Here is a 17328-nt window from a genome sequence, read left to right on the forward strand (position 1 = left end):
GTTTACTTTTCATTTTGTTATTATGAGAAAAAAATTCAGCATATTAAGTTCACAAAAATATATACATATATAAATCATAATATTATAAATCCAATCTCATTGTTATAAGACGTTCATCAAGTTACCTGATAGTAAGTAACCAATACAAGTGGAGATTAGGGAGGGAACTAATGCTTAAAAACGATAGAAAATTTGTGAAATTTGTACGTTATAAAACGACCTGTAAAATAAGTGATCTTATTTCATTTAAAGAAAGGGCATAGCAATACTTATTTTATGTTTAGATTATTAAACCCAGAGAAATATAATACAGTGCTAAGCTTTAAGTCTAAGTTCACTTATCTTCTACCAATTTTTTAACGTTTGAAAATTGTAGGTACCTCTAATAAACAAAACAAGGCAGGAGATTAATTTGTGTTTTATATTTTAGTTATGAAACAGAGAGAAATTTATTCCATTTTTATTTTTTTCCCCAGTTGCATACTTGTACCGCATAGTAAATTGACGTTTCCTTGACCATGTTAACATTCCCCGTTTCTATCTTTTGTTCTATCTAACATCAATCGAAAAAGAAATTCCCATAAAATATACACATATCTATCATACATGTCAAATCCAATTGCATTTACTTAATCAAATAGAAGTTGAATGCATTTATCACTTTCGACAATCAGAATTTGACAGATGGCCATTTAATTTCCTGGTTTTAAAAAAAGTACACAGCAATAACATTATGCATAGTGTTTCCTTGCTAGAAAGGATGTTATTGGCCCTAAGTGTGTCCTTGCGAGAAGAATGATATTGACCTTAATTGAATCGAGCAATACAAAATTGAAGAGTCCTCCAGTTTATCATTGTATTGAAATAAACATATTTAAATATATCGGTTTCATATGAATTCAAAAAAAAAGTAACACAAGCATAATAAAAAGCAGAAATACACCAATTAATAAACCGGCATGAGACAAATGCTCGATATTTAAACATAGAGATATTAGATAAACTTCCGTGAGATAGTTGCTTCGAACCACAGTTATCGTCTACGAATATAGTCTCTAGTGTGAACAGCGTGTTACTTGCCTGTTTTTTTCTCAATTTCTTTCTCCATGTTTTATGCGTCAAATAGCAAATAAGGGGAGATATAACACTGTAAACAAAAATTGGGTCATGATTTTTAAAGTAAAAGTAAAGAAGTGAATTGGTCCACCTGACAAAAGGTTAAAAATCAGCACCTCGGAAGCTGTCTACAAATTTGAAAACTCCCTTAACATAAAATGTCCTTATTTTGAGCCGATTAAGTTTTCTATTATTTTTTTTAATAATTTGTCCCCAAAATAGTACAACACACTGTACAAGTATTATTGAGAAAGCGCTGGTGTGATTTTTTAATTGTTATTTATTGCCTTAAAATATGCACTACGAATTAACTGTATACCCGGACCATCGTATCGGTATGTGAACATAATGATATTAAATAAACTTTCGTGAGACAGTTGTACGATATGTAAACATAGAGATATTATATAAACATCTGTGAGACATCTGCCTGAAATATCTGTTTTGATATCCATGATATCTAATACTTGTTGGCACTGTTGGTTATTTGGCTACTTTTTTATCAGCTATAGTTGTCAAAAAGTTATGAAAAGTGACCTACCGAATTAGACTATTTACCGGATTTGTTATCTCATAAGCAACACGACGGGTGCCACATGTGGAGCAGGATCTGCTTACCCTTCCGGAGCACCTGATATCACCCCTAGTTTTTGGTGGGGTTTGTGTGGTTCATTTTTAGTTTTCTATGTTATGTCATGTGTACTTTTGTTTGTCTGTTTGCCTTTTTAATTTTTAGCCATGGCGTTGTCAGTTTATTTTAGATTTATGAGTTTGACTGTCCCTTTGATATCTTTCGTCCCTCTTTTTAGCCACGATATATTTGAGTCATTACAGTTCTTATTATATGTATCTATATTAGGTACAAAATTACTTTTCTCCTTCTGTTCTGTTGTGTATACACATAATTAAAAGCTATCTTTTTAATATGTTCAATAATTTCAGAAGTTATATATTTTTGGAGCTACTTCTGGTAAAATTAATTTGAAAATATCTTAGAATTTAACCCAAGCTACATTTCTCGTCCAAAATATAATTGAGACCAATCGACATCATTCCGTTTCTGAAAAAAAAAAATCAGCTTTAGTGTAATGTTGGGTTGATATGCCATGAGATGATCACTTAGCGCAATTGGAATAACATCTTACTAACTGACTCTGTGATATGAATTTACAATTACACGATAAAAAAATGTTTTACTGTTTTCAGTTGTTCTGGTTGGTTCACATTAAAATGTATTAACCACATCAACAAAGGAGTACTACCTAACATCAGAATCCTGCCAGGACAGATACAAACAAATGCAGTGGGTTTAAGCGTTTTAATAAGTAACAGCCTTCATCATATTCTTAAACAAGAGTGTAACATCACAACATAGAGCGACACACTATAAAATATCAATTGAAATCGCTTTACTAATATCAAAAGACATATAAAAACCTCGAATATTTTGGTATTACTTAACATACACTTAATTCGTTGTTTCTGTTTATGTATGTGTGTCTTTTGTACGACGAGTTAATCGAAGACAATTTGTCTTATTTATTAATCTGTTTGTTGTGCATTTTTACTTTGATGTTTAATCGCTGATAGTATCAGTGGACTAGTTGTGATACCAAAATATAAGATAAGTTGCTGATTTTAACGTTTACAAACTGTCCTTTCCAGTTACAAAATATTCTACATTGTACATATGAGAAATTCTAAGGCACTAATGTATTTCCAAACGTCAACTTGTGTTTGTTACTAAAATAAGGTCAGTTCTTTTACAATGAATCAAAAGGTCCTTCTACCGTTAGTTCGGTATAAAACAAAATGTGGCCATTCATATGTGACGAATATCTACGCCCTCAATGAATAAAACTTTTTCCTTTTGTCAATTATGGATATTCACCTTCCCTGTGGGCCATATATAAAGGCAACAGTAGTATACCGCTGTTCAAAACTCATAAATCCATGGACAAAAAACAAAATCGGGGTAACAAACCAAAACCGAGCGAAACGCATTAAATATAAGAGGAGAACAACGACACAACATCGAAACGCAACACACACAGAAACAGACCAATCATCAGACAAAACACCACGAGAATAACAAATGTAACATGAAAACCAAATACATGAATTTGGGATAGACAAGTACCGTGCCACGTCTTATCTCAATATCTCAAAAATAAGAGAATAATTGTATATTGGTATTTTCTCTTAAATGAAAGCGAATTTTAAAAATCAATTATAACCAACAAATAAAAAAATGTTTTCCTTAACACTGACTTTATCGCTGTAAAGTATCAGACTCGCCCTACCTATGTATCTGCTACATGTATGTAGCAATGTTCTTAATAATTTATTTGTGTTTACATTTCGATCAGCTGTTTGACGGACGTTTACATAATATCTTTATGTAGCATATTTACCGGACGATATCGGGATATCGGTATTTTGTCGGATCTTAACATGTACTTGTGATTTGTTGAAAACCCGGTATTTTTTAAAATAAACAAACAAATGTCGAAATGTTCAGGACTTAAGTAAATCTGTATTTTATCAAGATGATGCAAATATACGATTTTTATTGCACCTCACACTTTGAGAAGCAAATAATCTCTTAATACCTTATTAAAATATTTTGTAAAAACGTTAATTATGAGCTATGAAAGTTAAATTGTTCGACCATTTTTTCTGAAAAATTATTTTTTATTGTATTTTCTTCCTACGACAGGTTCATTATATTATAATTAAGTATAGGTTTCTTATATAATTTTGAATCATTACAAAATGTTCCAATTCAATATATTTCAGTGTTTTTGTTATTGGTGTATCAAAAACATTGATGTACGAATTTAATTTCATAAATTTGAAACGTTTTAGATGAATACATACCAATATAAAGAACCATTCAATATCTTTTAAAAAGACTATAAATCAAAATCGAATTATTTATCTCCCCTTCATAATAGATTGATTGGGAAATTATCTAATACTAATCACAAAGAAGGACTAACAAGCAATTTTTAATTGTACCTTATTTAACTTTAAAACAATTCTCCACTATAAGCGAACGTTACTTTATACAAATATAAGGAGTTTGTTAGCTAAATCTACAAATTTAATTAGATATTATGAATTTTTATTACAATAGACAAATATGCTACTTTATGTTTCTATATCATGCATTTGTTTAACGGAAGTATATCTAATATCTCCATGTTTAAATATCAAGCATCTGTTTCACGAAGGTATATATTTATCTTTACATAGATATAGGAAGATGTGGTGTGAGTACCAATGAGACAACTCTCCATCCAAATAACAATTGATCAAAGTCAACCATTGTAGGTCAATGTACGGCCTTCAACACGAAGCTTTTGCTCACACCGAACAAAAAGCTATAATTGACCTCAAAATTACTAGTGTAAAACAATTCAAACGGGAAAACCAACGAGCCAATCTATACAGAAAACGAGAATCGAGAAACACGTATCAATTACATAAACAAACGGCAACTAGTGTACATCAGATTCCTGACTTAGGACAGGTGCAAACATTTGCAGCGGGATTAAAAAAATTAAGTCATAAGAAACGAGTGAGAGGTGAAAATAATATTTATCCAATTTTTGAACCAAAGCATGTATATATCATAAACTTAGTCCTCTGTGCACGATTTTATCCTTTTTTACGCAAATGCATCGTATAATTGTCAATTTTGTTTTCTCTGTGTCTGTTATGATTTAACAAATATGGCAGTTCATCAAATGCCGTGTTTTGAAACCGAAGTTTACCAATTGTCACCTTATAGTAAACAAATAACAAAAAACATGGGTACTGAGCGTGTTTAACATGTATAATCAGATTATTGTTTATTTTAATGACAGATCCATGCGTATTGCGATCACCGGATTTTTACGAGGAGGGTCACGCTCAGGTCACTATGCATACAGAAAATATGTCGTCGAATTGCTTCCTGGAAGCAAGCAATTAAAAATAAGCAAACTTCTTCTTAATGTGGAAAAATTAAAGAATGTTCTTCAGAAAAATGTATATGAACATAAGTTGTATAATGAAAACTATCCATGTAGTTATAAAAAAACATATGCATATTTTTATTTTAATTTGAGGTTTCATATGACTTAAATGGTACCAAACCTTCTCCCTTTTTCTGAAACATTAGCATAACATCACAACATAGAAAAACACACGATAAATATCAATTTGAAGGCTTAACTCAATCAAAAAAGGTAAATTAACACACTATGAACAAATACAATTGATCTGCGATAACTGAATGCAAATGCACAGTTAATAAAATATTAGGGACAAACATTCAAGGCCAGAAAGCAATACAATTGAGAATGGAAATAGGGAATGTGCCAAAGAGACAACAACCTAACCATAGAGCAGACAACATCAGAAGGTCACCAGCAGGTCTTAAATGCAACGAGAAATTTCCACACCCGGAGGCGTCCTTCAGCTTGCCCCTAAACAAATATATACTAGTTCAGTGATAATGAACGCCATACTAAACTCCAAATTGTACACAAGAAACTAAAAGTTAACATAATACAAGACTAACAAAGGCCAGAGGCTCCTGACTTGGGACAGGCGCAAATATGCGGAGGGGTTAAACATGTTTGTGAGATCCCAACCCTCCCCCTATACCTGTAGCCAATGCAGAAAAGTAAACCCATAACAATACACACATTAACATTCAGTTCAAGATAAGTCCGAGTCTGATGTCAGAAGATGTAACCAAAGAAAATAAACAAAATGACAATAATACATAAATAACATCAGACTACTAGCAGTTAACTGACATGCCAGCTCCAGACTTCAATTAAAAGAGGGACGAAAGATACCAAAGGGACAGTCAAACTCATAAATCTAAAACAAACTGACAACGCCATGGCTAAAAATGAAAAAGACAAACAAACAACAACACACATGACACAACATAGAAAACTAAAGAATAAACAACACGAACCCCACCAAAAAACTAGGGGTGATCTCATGTGCTCCGGAAGGGAAGGCAGGGTAAACTGATTGAAAAATGATGTCTTCATCATATGAATATCAGGCACAATCCTCCCCGTGAGGGGTTAAGTATCATTCCATCATAACATAAGAGAAGAACATAACCCGTGTCATGCCAACAACTGGTTTATTAATAATAAATGTGTTTAGTTCCGATGCAACGATCCTATAAGTGAATCAATATTAACGCCAAAATATGCAATCTTTAATGACCTGACAAGAGTATCGTAACTATATCCCTTCTTAATAAGTATATTAAAAGTTTTTGTTAGCTTCTGAGGTAAATACTGACATTTTTGTGCTTTATAAAGAATATTTCCATAAAATATTGGATGTGAAATACCTGAACGTATAAGAAGTCTGCATGTTGAGCTATATTTCCGAATGATGTCCTTATACCGATGATCAAATTTAGTAAATATTTTAACTAGTTTGTGATATCGAAAACCGTGGTGTAATAATTTTTCAGTAATACATAAATTTCTCTCGTTAAAATCTAAAGCATTGTTATATAACAAACAAGTCCAACAAAGCTATGACAAGACACCACTGCGAAATATTTCACCCTTTGAAAATAATCACTTTTGAAAAAACACGGTTTTAATAATATCTACATGTAAATGAAAAATAATTTGTCGTTTTAGGTATACTACTCATGTGCATAAAATTCTTCCAATAATTAGAAATACCAAAAAAATTATACCATATAAACACATAATTTCACACTAGATATAAATTGGGGTGACTATCAAAAATAAAACAATACAATTAGAGCTAGTTAAAACTTCCCTGTACAGTTATGAGGGGAATAATCTTGAAGCTCATACAAATGTAGTATGAAGAAGTGAAAATTAGTAGATATTCCAAATAATCATAGCTGGTACATGCTTACATATTGTGCAACTGTCTAACGAAGATATCTCTATAGTTACATATCGACCATTCTGATTATGCTTGTGTTTCGTTTAAAAAATTCGTTAAAAACCGTTATATTTGAATATACCCATATAATCTTCATGTCAACATCATGATAATCTCTGTGAGTCTTCAATTTTCGTACTGCATGATTCAATTAGAGTCAATATCATTCTTCTTCACAAGGACACACTGAGGGTGAATAACATTATTCCTAGCAAGGTAACAGTGTTGGTAATGTTTTTACCGTGTACTTTTGACATCAAGAAATTAAATGGCCATCTGTCAAATTCTGTTTGTAGAAAGTGATAATTGCATTCCTTGAAATACAATTGGTTGTGACATGTTTGATATATACATATATATATATATATATACACAACTCGTCTAAACATCAACCCAACAATGTTAGATCTGTAAATTTGCTTTTGCAAATTTTTGGTTCTTCCCTCGCCGGGATTCGAACCCATGCTACTGTGATATCGTGACACCAAATCGCCTGCACTGCAGCCGTCCCGCTAGACCACACGACCACCTGGGCTCTCAAAAAAAGAGCTTTCGCTGGCCGTGTGTTACCTTTCCTCGTCAGTTTTAATCTAGCGGCGTACTACAGTACATGATATATAAGGCATGCAGATGTTATTGTTACAGATCAGCTAAATTATCTATAGTAAAGGATCCTACAAATTAATGTAATATACAGTCACAGAAAATAATTATATTTATAAGTACGTCCGAGTTAGTGACAACTCTACAACAGATGTATCCATCGGATCGCCATCAATGATGGTGATACATGGCTGTGTACATAATGTATATACAACTCGTCTAAACATCAACCCAACAATGTTAGATCTGTAAATTTGCTTTTGCAAATTTTTGGTTCTTCCCTCGCCGGGATTCGAACCCATGCTACTGTGATATCGTGACACCAAATCGCCTGCACTGCAGCCGTCCCGCTAGACCACACGACCACCTGGGCTCTCAAAAAAAGAGCTTTCGCTGGCCGTGTGTTACCTTTCCTCGTCAGTTGTAATCTAGCGGCATACTACAGTACATGATATATAAGGCATGAAGATGTTATTGTTACAGATCAGCTAAATTATCTATAGTAAAGGATCCTATGTATATATATTTTCTGGGGGACAATATAAGCGATAGATGTTCAATGTAACAGAAAATAGAAGCGGCGAATGTCAAGAAAACGTCAGTTTACTGTGGTTTAGAAGTATGCACTCTGAAAAACATGTATAAAAAGATTATCACTGTAATATATTTTTGTCAGTTTCATAACTGAAACATAAAACTCCTGCATTTTGTTTTATAAGATGTACCTAGAGTTTTGTAACATAGATACATTTATATAGGATTAGTGAACTTTAAAAATACCAAAAACGCTTAGCACTGTAATATGTTTCACTGAGTTTCATAAATAAACAGAAAATATGTATTGATAATCCCTTTCTGTAATTAAAACTAATATCACTTATTTTGACAGGTCATTTTGGACGTGCACAATTTGACAAATTTTCTATCGTTTATAAGCATTAGTTCTCCACTTGTATTGGTTACTTATTATAATGTATGTAATTTAATGGACGTCTTATAACAATGAGCATGGATTTATAATATTACAGCTAATACAGGTTTATTCTCTGTTAATTTAAGGTGATACCCAACCCTTTCACTAAAATAAATTTGGCTCGTTTAATTTTCATAAAATTTTTACAAAGTATTAACTTTGACCCTTTGACAAAAATATAAAAAAAATTAAAAAGTGAACCAACTGTTTAATCAGAAGAATTACACTGGTTATATAGCAGTTTGACAAACACTTATTTTGATCATTGAGAAGCTTAACTTTTCCTCAACAACACAATGTCATTAAAACGATCTGTTGATTTAAAAGAGTTATCTCCCTGTAGTGTTAGGTTCCACCTTAAGGCTGATCTTTGTTATCATAACAACAATGAATCCATGGGTTTGACATGGTTTTTACACAGTACAAAAACACATTAACGATAGTTTTGATGATGATACAATGCACCCTTAGACAGTCTCATCAAATTACGTTATATTTACAAAGATACGAGACATGATAAATAAAACAGTGGGTACAGCAGTCATCATCGTGTAACAATTTTGAAAGGAACAATTTAACAGAACGCAAAACATATATCTGCAAACACATTCATTGATTCGCGTGTCTGACGCGTCATACAATTTTAAACGTCAGATATTTGTCGTTCAATGTATATACAAACATTTTTAAAATTTCACAAAGCCAATGTTAGCATACAGGATTAAAAAATCAAAAGTATGTAAGAATTAATTTCAGAAATAGACCGAGATTTAAAATAGTCTAAACGTTATATAGAATTTATAAGAACCCACACATAGTTCATTCCATTACGCGATTGAATAATTTCGACGTTTGTGGTTCAACGTATTTTGTAATTCATAATAGAAATATATAATAATGAAATAAAATAGAACAATATAATACTGACGGGATCTTTAAAAGAAGAGTCACGTTATAAAAACCAAGGAAATACAAAAGGTCGCATGTACAAAACACAACAGAACAAAAATGAAAGACAATACAAACACATTGACGGGATGTTTAAGTACCGAGCCACGCCAAATGGATATCACTTAAAACAATCCAACATTAAAAGGAACATTACTAATAGAACAAAGACAAATGAAAGAGCAATATAAAATGTCTAAATGATTCAAATTCACTGGTTAGTGATTTGTCAAATAACTTATTTTGTAAATTAATGTAACATATATACTAAGAAAAAAATCTGCCTCTGGAAAAATTGATTTTTTTTTCTTTACAAAAATACTCACAATGATGTAATTTCATAACAAATTGACTTATAAGTATTTAAGAATATATATTTAGAAAAAAAATAATCTTTCTTTTTTATTTGATCAATGATTGCTATAAAAGCATGTCGATTCACCAATGCTCTAGTAAGTTTCATTGATTAGACATTATCAATCTTGATCAAAGCAGGTAGCAAAACATCGAATAGTATAAATACGGATTTTAGCAGTTGTTTCACCACACTGGTTTAAAATAGTCAAACCTCAGTCACCATGGCAATGATAACTTTGATTCTGGTGAGCTTGGTCGGAGCTGCATATTGCGGCGGTGGTGGTGGCGGCTCTGGTAAATATGGCGGGGGATTAAGATCAGGCGGCGGAGGCGGAGGCTTGGCATTAATATTAGGAGGAGTTGGAGGAGGAGGCGGAGGCGGAGGAGGCGGTGGTGGAAAAGGAGGTCAGTTATCTTCTCATATTTTATCTGTCACGTGACCCATTATTTTTATATTTCTTTTAAAGAATGATATAAACTTCATTTTGGCATTTTTTTTACACAAAAATATGGATTATAAGTAAGACACTTCATCTACCCTAAGAATGGAAAATAAACGTTCTAATTAAAGTCGTGCATTATTATCATACAAAATCAACAAACGTTTACTATTTTACCTTGAAAATAAAAAAAAAATTATTAATCGTATAACAGGCTTTTACCACGAGTTGGCCCTTTATCCTTAATATTTTACCTCGAGCGATATATACATTCTAATAGGACAAATACGGCAATTCGTTTGGATGGAACTTCTTTAGGTGAAGGCAGACATTTGATGTACCCATAAATAAACGTTAAATTTAAATTAAGGTAAAGAAGAGAGCAAAACTGAATTAGTGATATGTTTGAACTTATTTTACTAGTATGTCTTATATGTTAAAAAATGGCCTTTAACACATACATGTATATGCATCACTTCCCTGATGATTTTCTGTTTCACAAGTGTGTTTTATTCCGTAAAAATGCTAATATTCGGCGTTATCGTTCTATGACGTCGGGTATCTCATTCATAATAAATCGTAAGACGTGGGAGTACGATTGGAACAGCCCAAATTATAAACTCACATTTACCACAGGTGTATACCCAAAGGGTATGAAGAACGTCACGTTAGAATACTTTATTAGTTTTGTTTATAAGCAGAAATCTTACTCCAAATCTTACTCTTGATGTTTAACAGGAGTAATATTTCCGACAAACAATTATTTCAGCATTCAAATAAGAATTTATCAAGCAGTTGCATATGCTATGCCTTAAGTGAGAAACATGAAATATTTTTTTGTTCTCAGACTGGTCAAGTAGTGTTATACATTTATAAAAATGGTTAATATATTATCGTGGAATTGAAATTGAAATTTTAATATTATTAAAGGTTACGGATATGGCGGTGGAAGCAGCGGAGGTTACAGTGGTGGGTATGGAGATGGTTGTGGTTGGGGCGGATGTGGCGGAGGACTTGGATCAGGTGGTGGTGGTGGCGGATTAGTAGTAGGAAGAGTTGTATCTGTAATTGGAGCTGGTGGTGGTGGTGGATATGGATATGGTGATTCCAGTGGTGGATATGGATATGGTGGCTCCAGTGGAAAATACGGATATGGTGGTTCCAGTGGTGGATATGGATATGGTGGTTCGAGTGGTGGATATGGATATGGTGGTTCGAGTGGTGGATATGGATATGGTGGCTCCAGTGGAAAATACGGATATGGTGGTTCCAGTGGTGGATATGGATATGGTGGTTCCAGTGGTGGATATGGATATGGTGGTTCCAGTGGTGGATACGGATATGGTGGTTCCAGTGGACCTGCAGTTATTGTTGTGTCAGGTGGAGGCTCCGGAGGAGGTTCCGGTTGGGGTTCCAGTGGAGGTTCCGGTTGGTCAGGTGGAAAAGGATATTCATACTAAACAATGTTTGTTTGACAGTACATATCATATTTGAAACATATATAGACTACAATAAACATATATAATGATGCAGAATTTTTGTTGATTATCAATGACAAATCAAACGGTTTTCTTCATGCCTAGGCCAAACAACAAACATAAAAATATAAACACTTAAAAGATTGCGATACGTTTAATTCATTGACTTTATATATTATTTGGTTATAAGAAATATTTTAGCTTCGTTATTTCCAAAATTTCCCATCAGGTTTCAAAAGTTAACTTTCAATTCCTTGTCAAAACTGTAGGTTTTTAACGTTAACATTACAGTTTAAAATGGGTTCTAGTTTATTTTAATTATCAAAGGAAGTTTGGAGTTGTTGTCTGATACTAATTGATGGCAGTCCTTTGTAACATGATCGTCATGTCAAAAAATATGATGAATTGGATGTCTGACTAGTCTGGTAGTCTTTAGATTGAATATAGTCATGCAAGATTCATTCAGGGTCAATGACAATTTAATTCATACACTCTTGTTTCTGTCCTGTATTGTGTACATATTATTTAATCATAATTAGGAAAAGAAAATACAGGATAATCTGTCAAATTTGATTGTCGAAAGTGACAATTGTTTTTGTCTTTTATTTAATAAATGAATTGCAATTGGTTTTGATGTATTATTTTTATGAAAAAAATCAATGTTATTGATGATTTAATGAACAAATTGGAAATATCGTATTTGTCAAAAAGACCGCATTTTTTATGCTTTGATAACTATGAAATTGTTGTAAATAACAAAATGTAATGACATACATGCTGCAAGATGTTACCAAATGTTTAATTTAAATTCAATTATAGTTCTTTTTTACATAAGGGGGGTCTCACACGAATTTCGATAGTGCGTATACTTTTTACAAGCACACAATTTAATTTGCCTTGATACAGAAATGCGATGATATAGAACTTCCATTCGTAACGATAGAAAGAAAAGAAAAAAGAAAGAATGTGCAGATTTTCTTTTCAAATCCTTGTTCCGCAACTAACATGGCTTAATGCATACGTCATGATAGACATGCTTTCAAATAGTGTTCATTTCTACTCAACGAATGCAGTATTCTGATCATTTTATATGTGGAACGCATCTATCCAATCGAGTTAGAGATAAAGGATACTACAGATACAGTTAAGTCGGCCTCATATCTTGACTTACATCTAGAAATTGACAATGAGGGTCGGTTGAAACAAAACTTTACGACAAAAGAGATGATTTCAGCTTTCCAATTGTGAACTTTCTAAGTAGCAACATTCCAGCAGCACCTGCATACGGGGACTATATATCTCCCAATTGATACGATATTCCCGTGCTTGCATTTCCTATCATGATTTTCTTGATAGAGGGTTGCTGCTCACAAGGAAGCTATTAAACCAAAGTTCCAAATGGTGATGTTGAAATCATCCCTTCGTGAATTTTACGGACGCCATCACGAGTTGGTTGACCGTTATGGAATAACCGTTTCACAAATGATATCGGATATGTTCCTTACGTCGTAACTACAATCCCCTTCCCTTTCATGAATGTGACCTACCGAAGTTGACTATTTACCGGATTTGTTATCACATAAGCAACACGACGGGTGCCGCATGTGGAGCAGGATCTGCTTACCCTTCCGGAGCACCTGTGATCACTCCTAGTTTTTTGTTGGGGTTCGTGTTGTTTATTCTTTAGTTTTCTATGTTGTGTCGTGTGTGCTGTTGTTTGTTTGTTTTATTCAATTTTAGCCCTGGCGTTGTCAGTTTGTTTTAGATTCATGAGTTTGACTGTCCCTTTGGTATCTTTTGTCCCTCTTTTATATCTCTTTTTAACATCTGTAACCTCCTTTTCACATTGTACTGTTAACTATAGTTTGTAACCGGCCGCTGGCCGACAGGAAAACAACAAAAAAGTAACGAGGGTTTACAAATCATTGACGGTAAAGACATTTTCCCGTTATTAATAGATTAGATAAAATTATCATCGAGAAATGTCCCTGATGTATGATTTCAAATACAGCTAGTAATTATGCAGTATAAAAATAAAGGCAGCAGTGGTATACCACTGTTCAAAACTCATAAATCCACGAACAAAAAACAATATCGGGGTATCAAACTAAAACTGAGGTGAACGCATTAAATGTAAGAGGAGAACAACGACACAACATTAAAATGTAACACACACACAGAAACGGACTAAGCATTAGACAAAATCCTATGAGAATAACAAATATAATATCAAAACCAAATACATGAGTTTGGGATAGATAAGTACCGTGTCACGTCTGATAGTAATGTGAATTCACACTCAAAAATAAGAGAAAACAAACGACACCGCGGAAAAACAAGTTAAAATGTAACACACACTGAAACGAACTATAATATAACAATGGCCAAATTCCTGACCTGGTACAGGACATTTTTAAAGAACACAATGGTGGGTTGAACCTGGTTTTGTGGCATGCCAAACCTCCCTCTTTAATGGCCATGTAAAATATAACATTAAAATGACAACACAACATAACAGGACTACAATATAAATAAATAGGAGAACATAATTGACAAAGAAACACACGAATAATAAGCTACCAAAAGGCAACAAGTTTAAAATTTTAATCCGCAAGAAGTGCATTTTGTGCGCACAAGAGACTTTCGCAGGCAGGTTAATGCAGTTTAAAAAAAGAATGGCAGTGATTGTCGGTGTTTGCATCGCAATCTAAATCTGACGTCATTTTCTCAACTATTCGACACTTGATTGGCTAAGACGTTTCGTCGACGTCAATTTTGAGCTTGTCACGAACAGCTGATCGGACACCTTGTTATGATAGAAGTCAATGTCACCAGTTCGACAACAACACGTTAATATAGATGTGTGCTGCTTATATTTTGAGGTACGTTAGTTTTAAATCATTTTAGCCTTCTACCGAGGATCGTGGATATTCATTTTATTCACGATTATGAATGTAGTCCGACGAGAAAGCTGCATGTTTACTTAAAAATGTGACACGTTTCCGCTGTCAACATGATGTGGGCAGTCTGTGGAAACTTCCTTTGAATTAATTTTTCACGTTAACACTATTTTACGTGCTTATAAACAATCCGATCTTCATTGTCTATTGACTAAATTACTTTATGTCGACATTTTGCAGACTGACCAGGGATGCACACATGCGGGTCAAACATTCTTAATCATTAATGGTCAAAAACCATGATCAACCATGCAACGTAAGGAGTAGAATTTGTTAAAGTGTCCGAACACCATGCCCACCTGAGCCCCACCAGCTTTCCCCTATGCCTAAATTCCTCCTCTCCCCTTAATTTGTCACGTGATGCATGTCATTTTATAATTTATGTTTGAGGCTGTTTGAGGCAAACACCTTGAGATTTTTTTTAAAGATTTATTAGGTATATTTGAACATGAGTCTTTAGATCGATCTGATTACTCATTCTAAATCATTTCTTATTCCAATTTATAACATATTATAAAAGTAAAACAAAGAATTATTCAAAATATATGCATGCATGACTCTGTGCATCATACTAATGGCTATGGCTTGTCTGTATTTTATAAAATTGTGTAGCCAGGCACACATATAAGATGTTATGATATGTGAGAAATATTATTTAGTATCATGGCCATAATTGATAAACAACTTTTCATTTATGCTTTTAAATCTGTTGCTTACATACTATCATTTTAAATCACATTTAAATTTTGTGTCTATATCAATTTGTTCAGTTACCTTATGTTTAGTTTAAAGGCATTATATTATATTTAATGTTTATTTGTAATATTTATTCACTATAATAATGTTTATCTTAAGTATTTGTTTCTTTGTGTAGATTTTTTAAAATTTTTACAAACTTGTGTTGTGATCCCAAGTAAATGATTACACTTACCCAAGACGCTGATTACTATTCTGTGTCTGGTTGTGGCACGATTGTCTCTTTGGTTTACGTTTTCTGACTTCGTCTAGTGGTTACCGGAAAGAGAGAGAGAGAGAGGGCATCATGGGATCGTGCAACTTTCGGCAGGGTCTGGCTTAATACCAACGAATACTACACTCCCCCCAGTTTTATATTTTTGTTGTACTTTTAGGATCTTTTTTTTTATGATTTTTTGCCAAATTGTCCAAAATTGATGTAAAAATAAGAGTGAATTTCTGGATGGGCCCCCTCAGATGAGAGGGCCCAGATTAGACAAAGGTACTACTTTTATTTGTTTGGGGCTACTAAATTGAGTAAACCCTGTTTGAATGTACAGCCAGCCCCTTACCCCTTCTCGCAACGATCCCAGTCACTTCAACCCCTCGCGATGCCCCCTGGATTAGGTGGGCTAGTGTGCTATTTTCACAAAAGAAAATAATAATAAAATAAACTTAAAAATAATCTTCCTTTCTGGGCAGATTTTAAAAAAAATTATATACACCTATTTACAATCATTTACCTCCCTCCAGCAATGCCCAAAGGGTGTCCCCTGACCTAAACGCCAGCAGCCCCATTGCTACCTCGGCAATATACTGGGGATGCCCATAGCTGTTGTTGGGCACCCATGACGGCCTGAAATAGGGGGCATCACTCTCCAGTAGGATCCTTTCCAGGGGGAGGGACGACACCACTTGCCCTTGTTCTTGGTCAAACTTGTTAACCTCCCCCGTAAAGCCGAAATAGGCATTTGGGAATGCATCCATCCACCGCACTGCCTCCTGCATTCCTCCGTCAAAACAATGAAGGTGGATACTCTGCTGAGAGGCCACCCGCTCCCTGACTGTGGTTAGGACTTTCAGGTGCGCCTCCGCACTATGGTGATCCTCTGGAGCTCCTCTAATGTGAAGAATGAGGGGAACCTCTGGCCTCCCCTTGCACAGGTTCAGGACCCACCTTAATGTGCCTACTTGCCTCAGAAGGGGTGGGTCCCGCTGGTTTTGGTCCAGCCCAACTTCTCCTATGGCCCTCACCCCAGGCAACCCCAACAGCTGTTCCATCTTGCCAAACGAACTATCGTCAAGTTGATGGGCTTTCTGGGGTGAACTTCTATGGCTGTGACCCAGGGTGATCCTCTAGGGAGTTCCTGCAATGCATATGCAGATAACCACGTCCCTGGGTCACAGTGGACCAGTCTCCCTCAGCACGTAATCCTGCTGGAGTCTCCTTTGGCTTGTAGCTCCTTGGGGTGTCCTCTGGCCTGACACTCCAGTATTTCTCGGCCTGCAGTCCGGTTGGGGTGTCCCTTGACTCGACACCCCAGACCCCCTTGCCTGACAGGCGCCCTGGGGTGTCCTATGGCCCGACACCCCAGTCTCTCTTTGTGAGTTATTGTTCTGGGGTGTCCTCTGTCCTGACACCCCTGTCCCAGTGGCCGTGTAGTAACGTTGGGGTGTCCTTTGCGACGACACCCCAGTGTCCCTCCTTCCTCCTCCCTGGAACGAGTTCTGTGCGGACACCCCTGCTCTACCTCTTGCACCGGACTGGG

At 34.7% G+C, this 17328-nt stretch overlaps 1 protein-coding gene across 3 annotated transcripts in view; it reads left to right on the forward strand.

The window, feature by feature from the left end:
* The window catches only part of LOC143052919 (uncharacterized), a 105436-nt gene extending 93515 nt beyond the window's left edge, over positions 1–11921 (forward strand). The window contains exons 1-3 of one of the 3 annotated variants that reach the window (XR_012971293.1): positions 10213–10240; positions 10334–10351; positions 11317–11431. Coding sequence is in view for 2 of the 3 variants with exons in the window: in XM_076226088.1 (XP_076082203.1) it covers positions 10168–10351; positions 11317–11846 (714 nt within the window). In the remaining variant the exon portion in view is untranslated. Of the gene's footprint in view, positions 1–10151; positions 10352–11316 lie in introns of those variants that run through there. The other 2 variants (XM_076226088.1, XM_076226089.1) reach the window with 2 other exon arrangements.
* Positions 11922–17328: the final 5407 nt, after the last annotated feature.

This window comes from Mytilus galloprovincialis, chromosome 11 (assembly GCF_965363235.1).
Source record: "Mytilus galloprovincialis chromosome 11, xbMytGall1.hap1.1, whole genome shotgun sequence".
In the NCBI taxonomy this organism is placed as follows: Eukaryota; Metazoa; Mollusca; class Bivalvia; order Mytilida; family Mytilidae; genus Mytilus; species Mytilus galloprovincialis.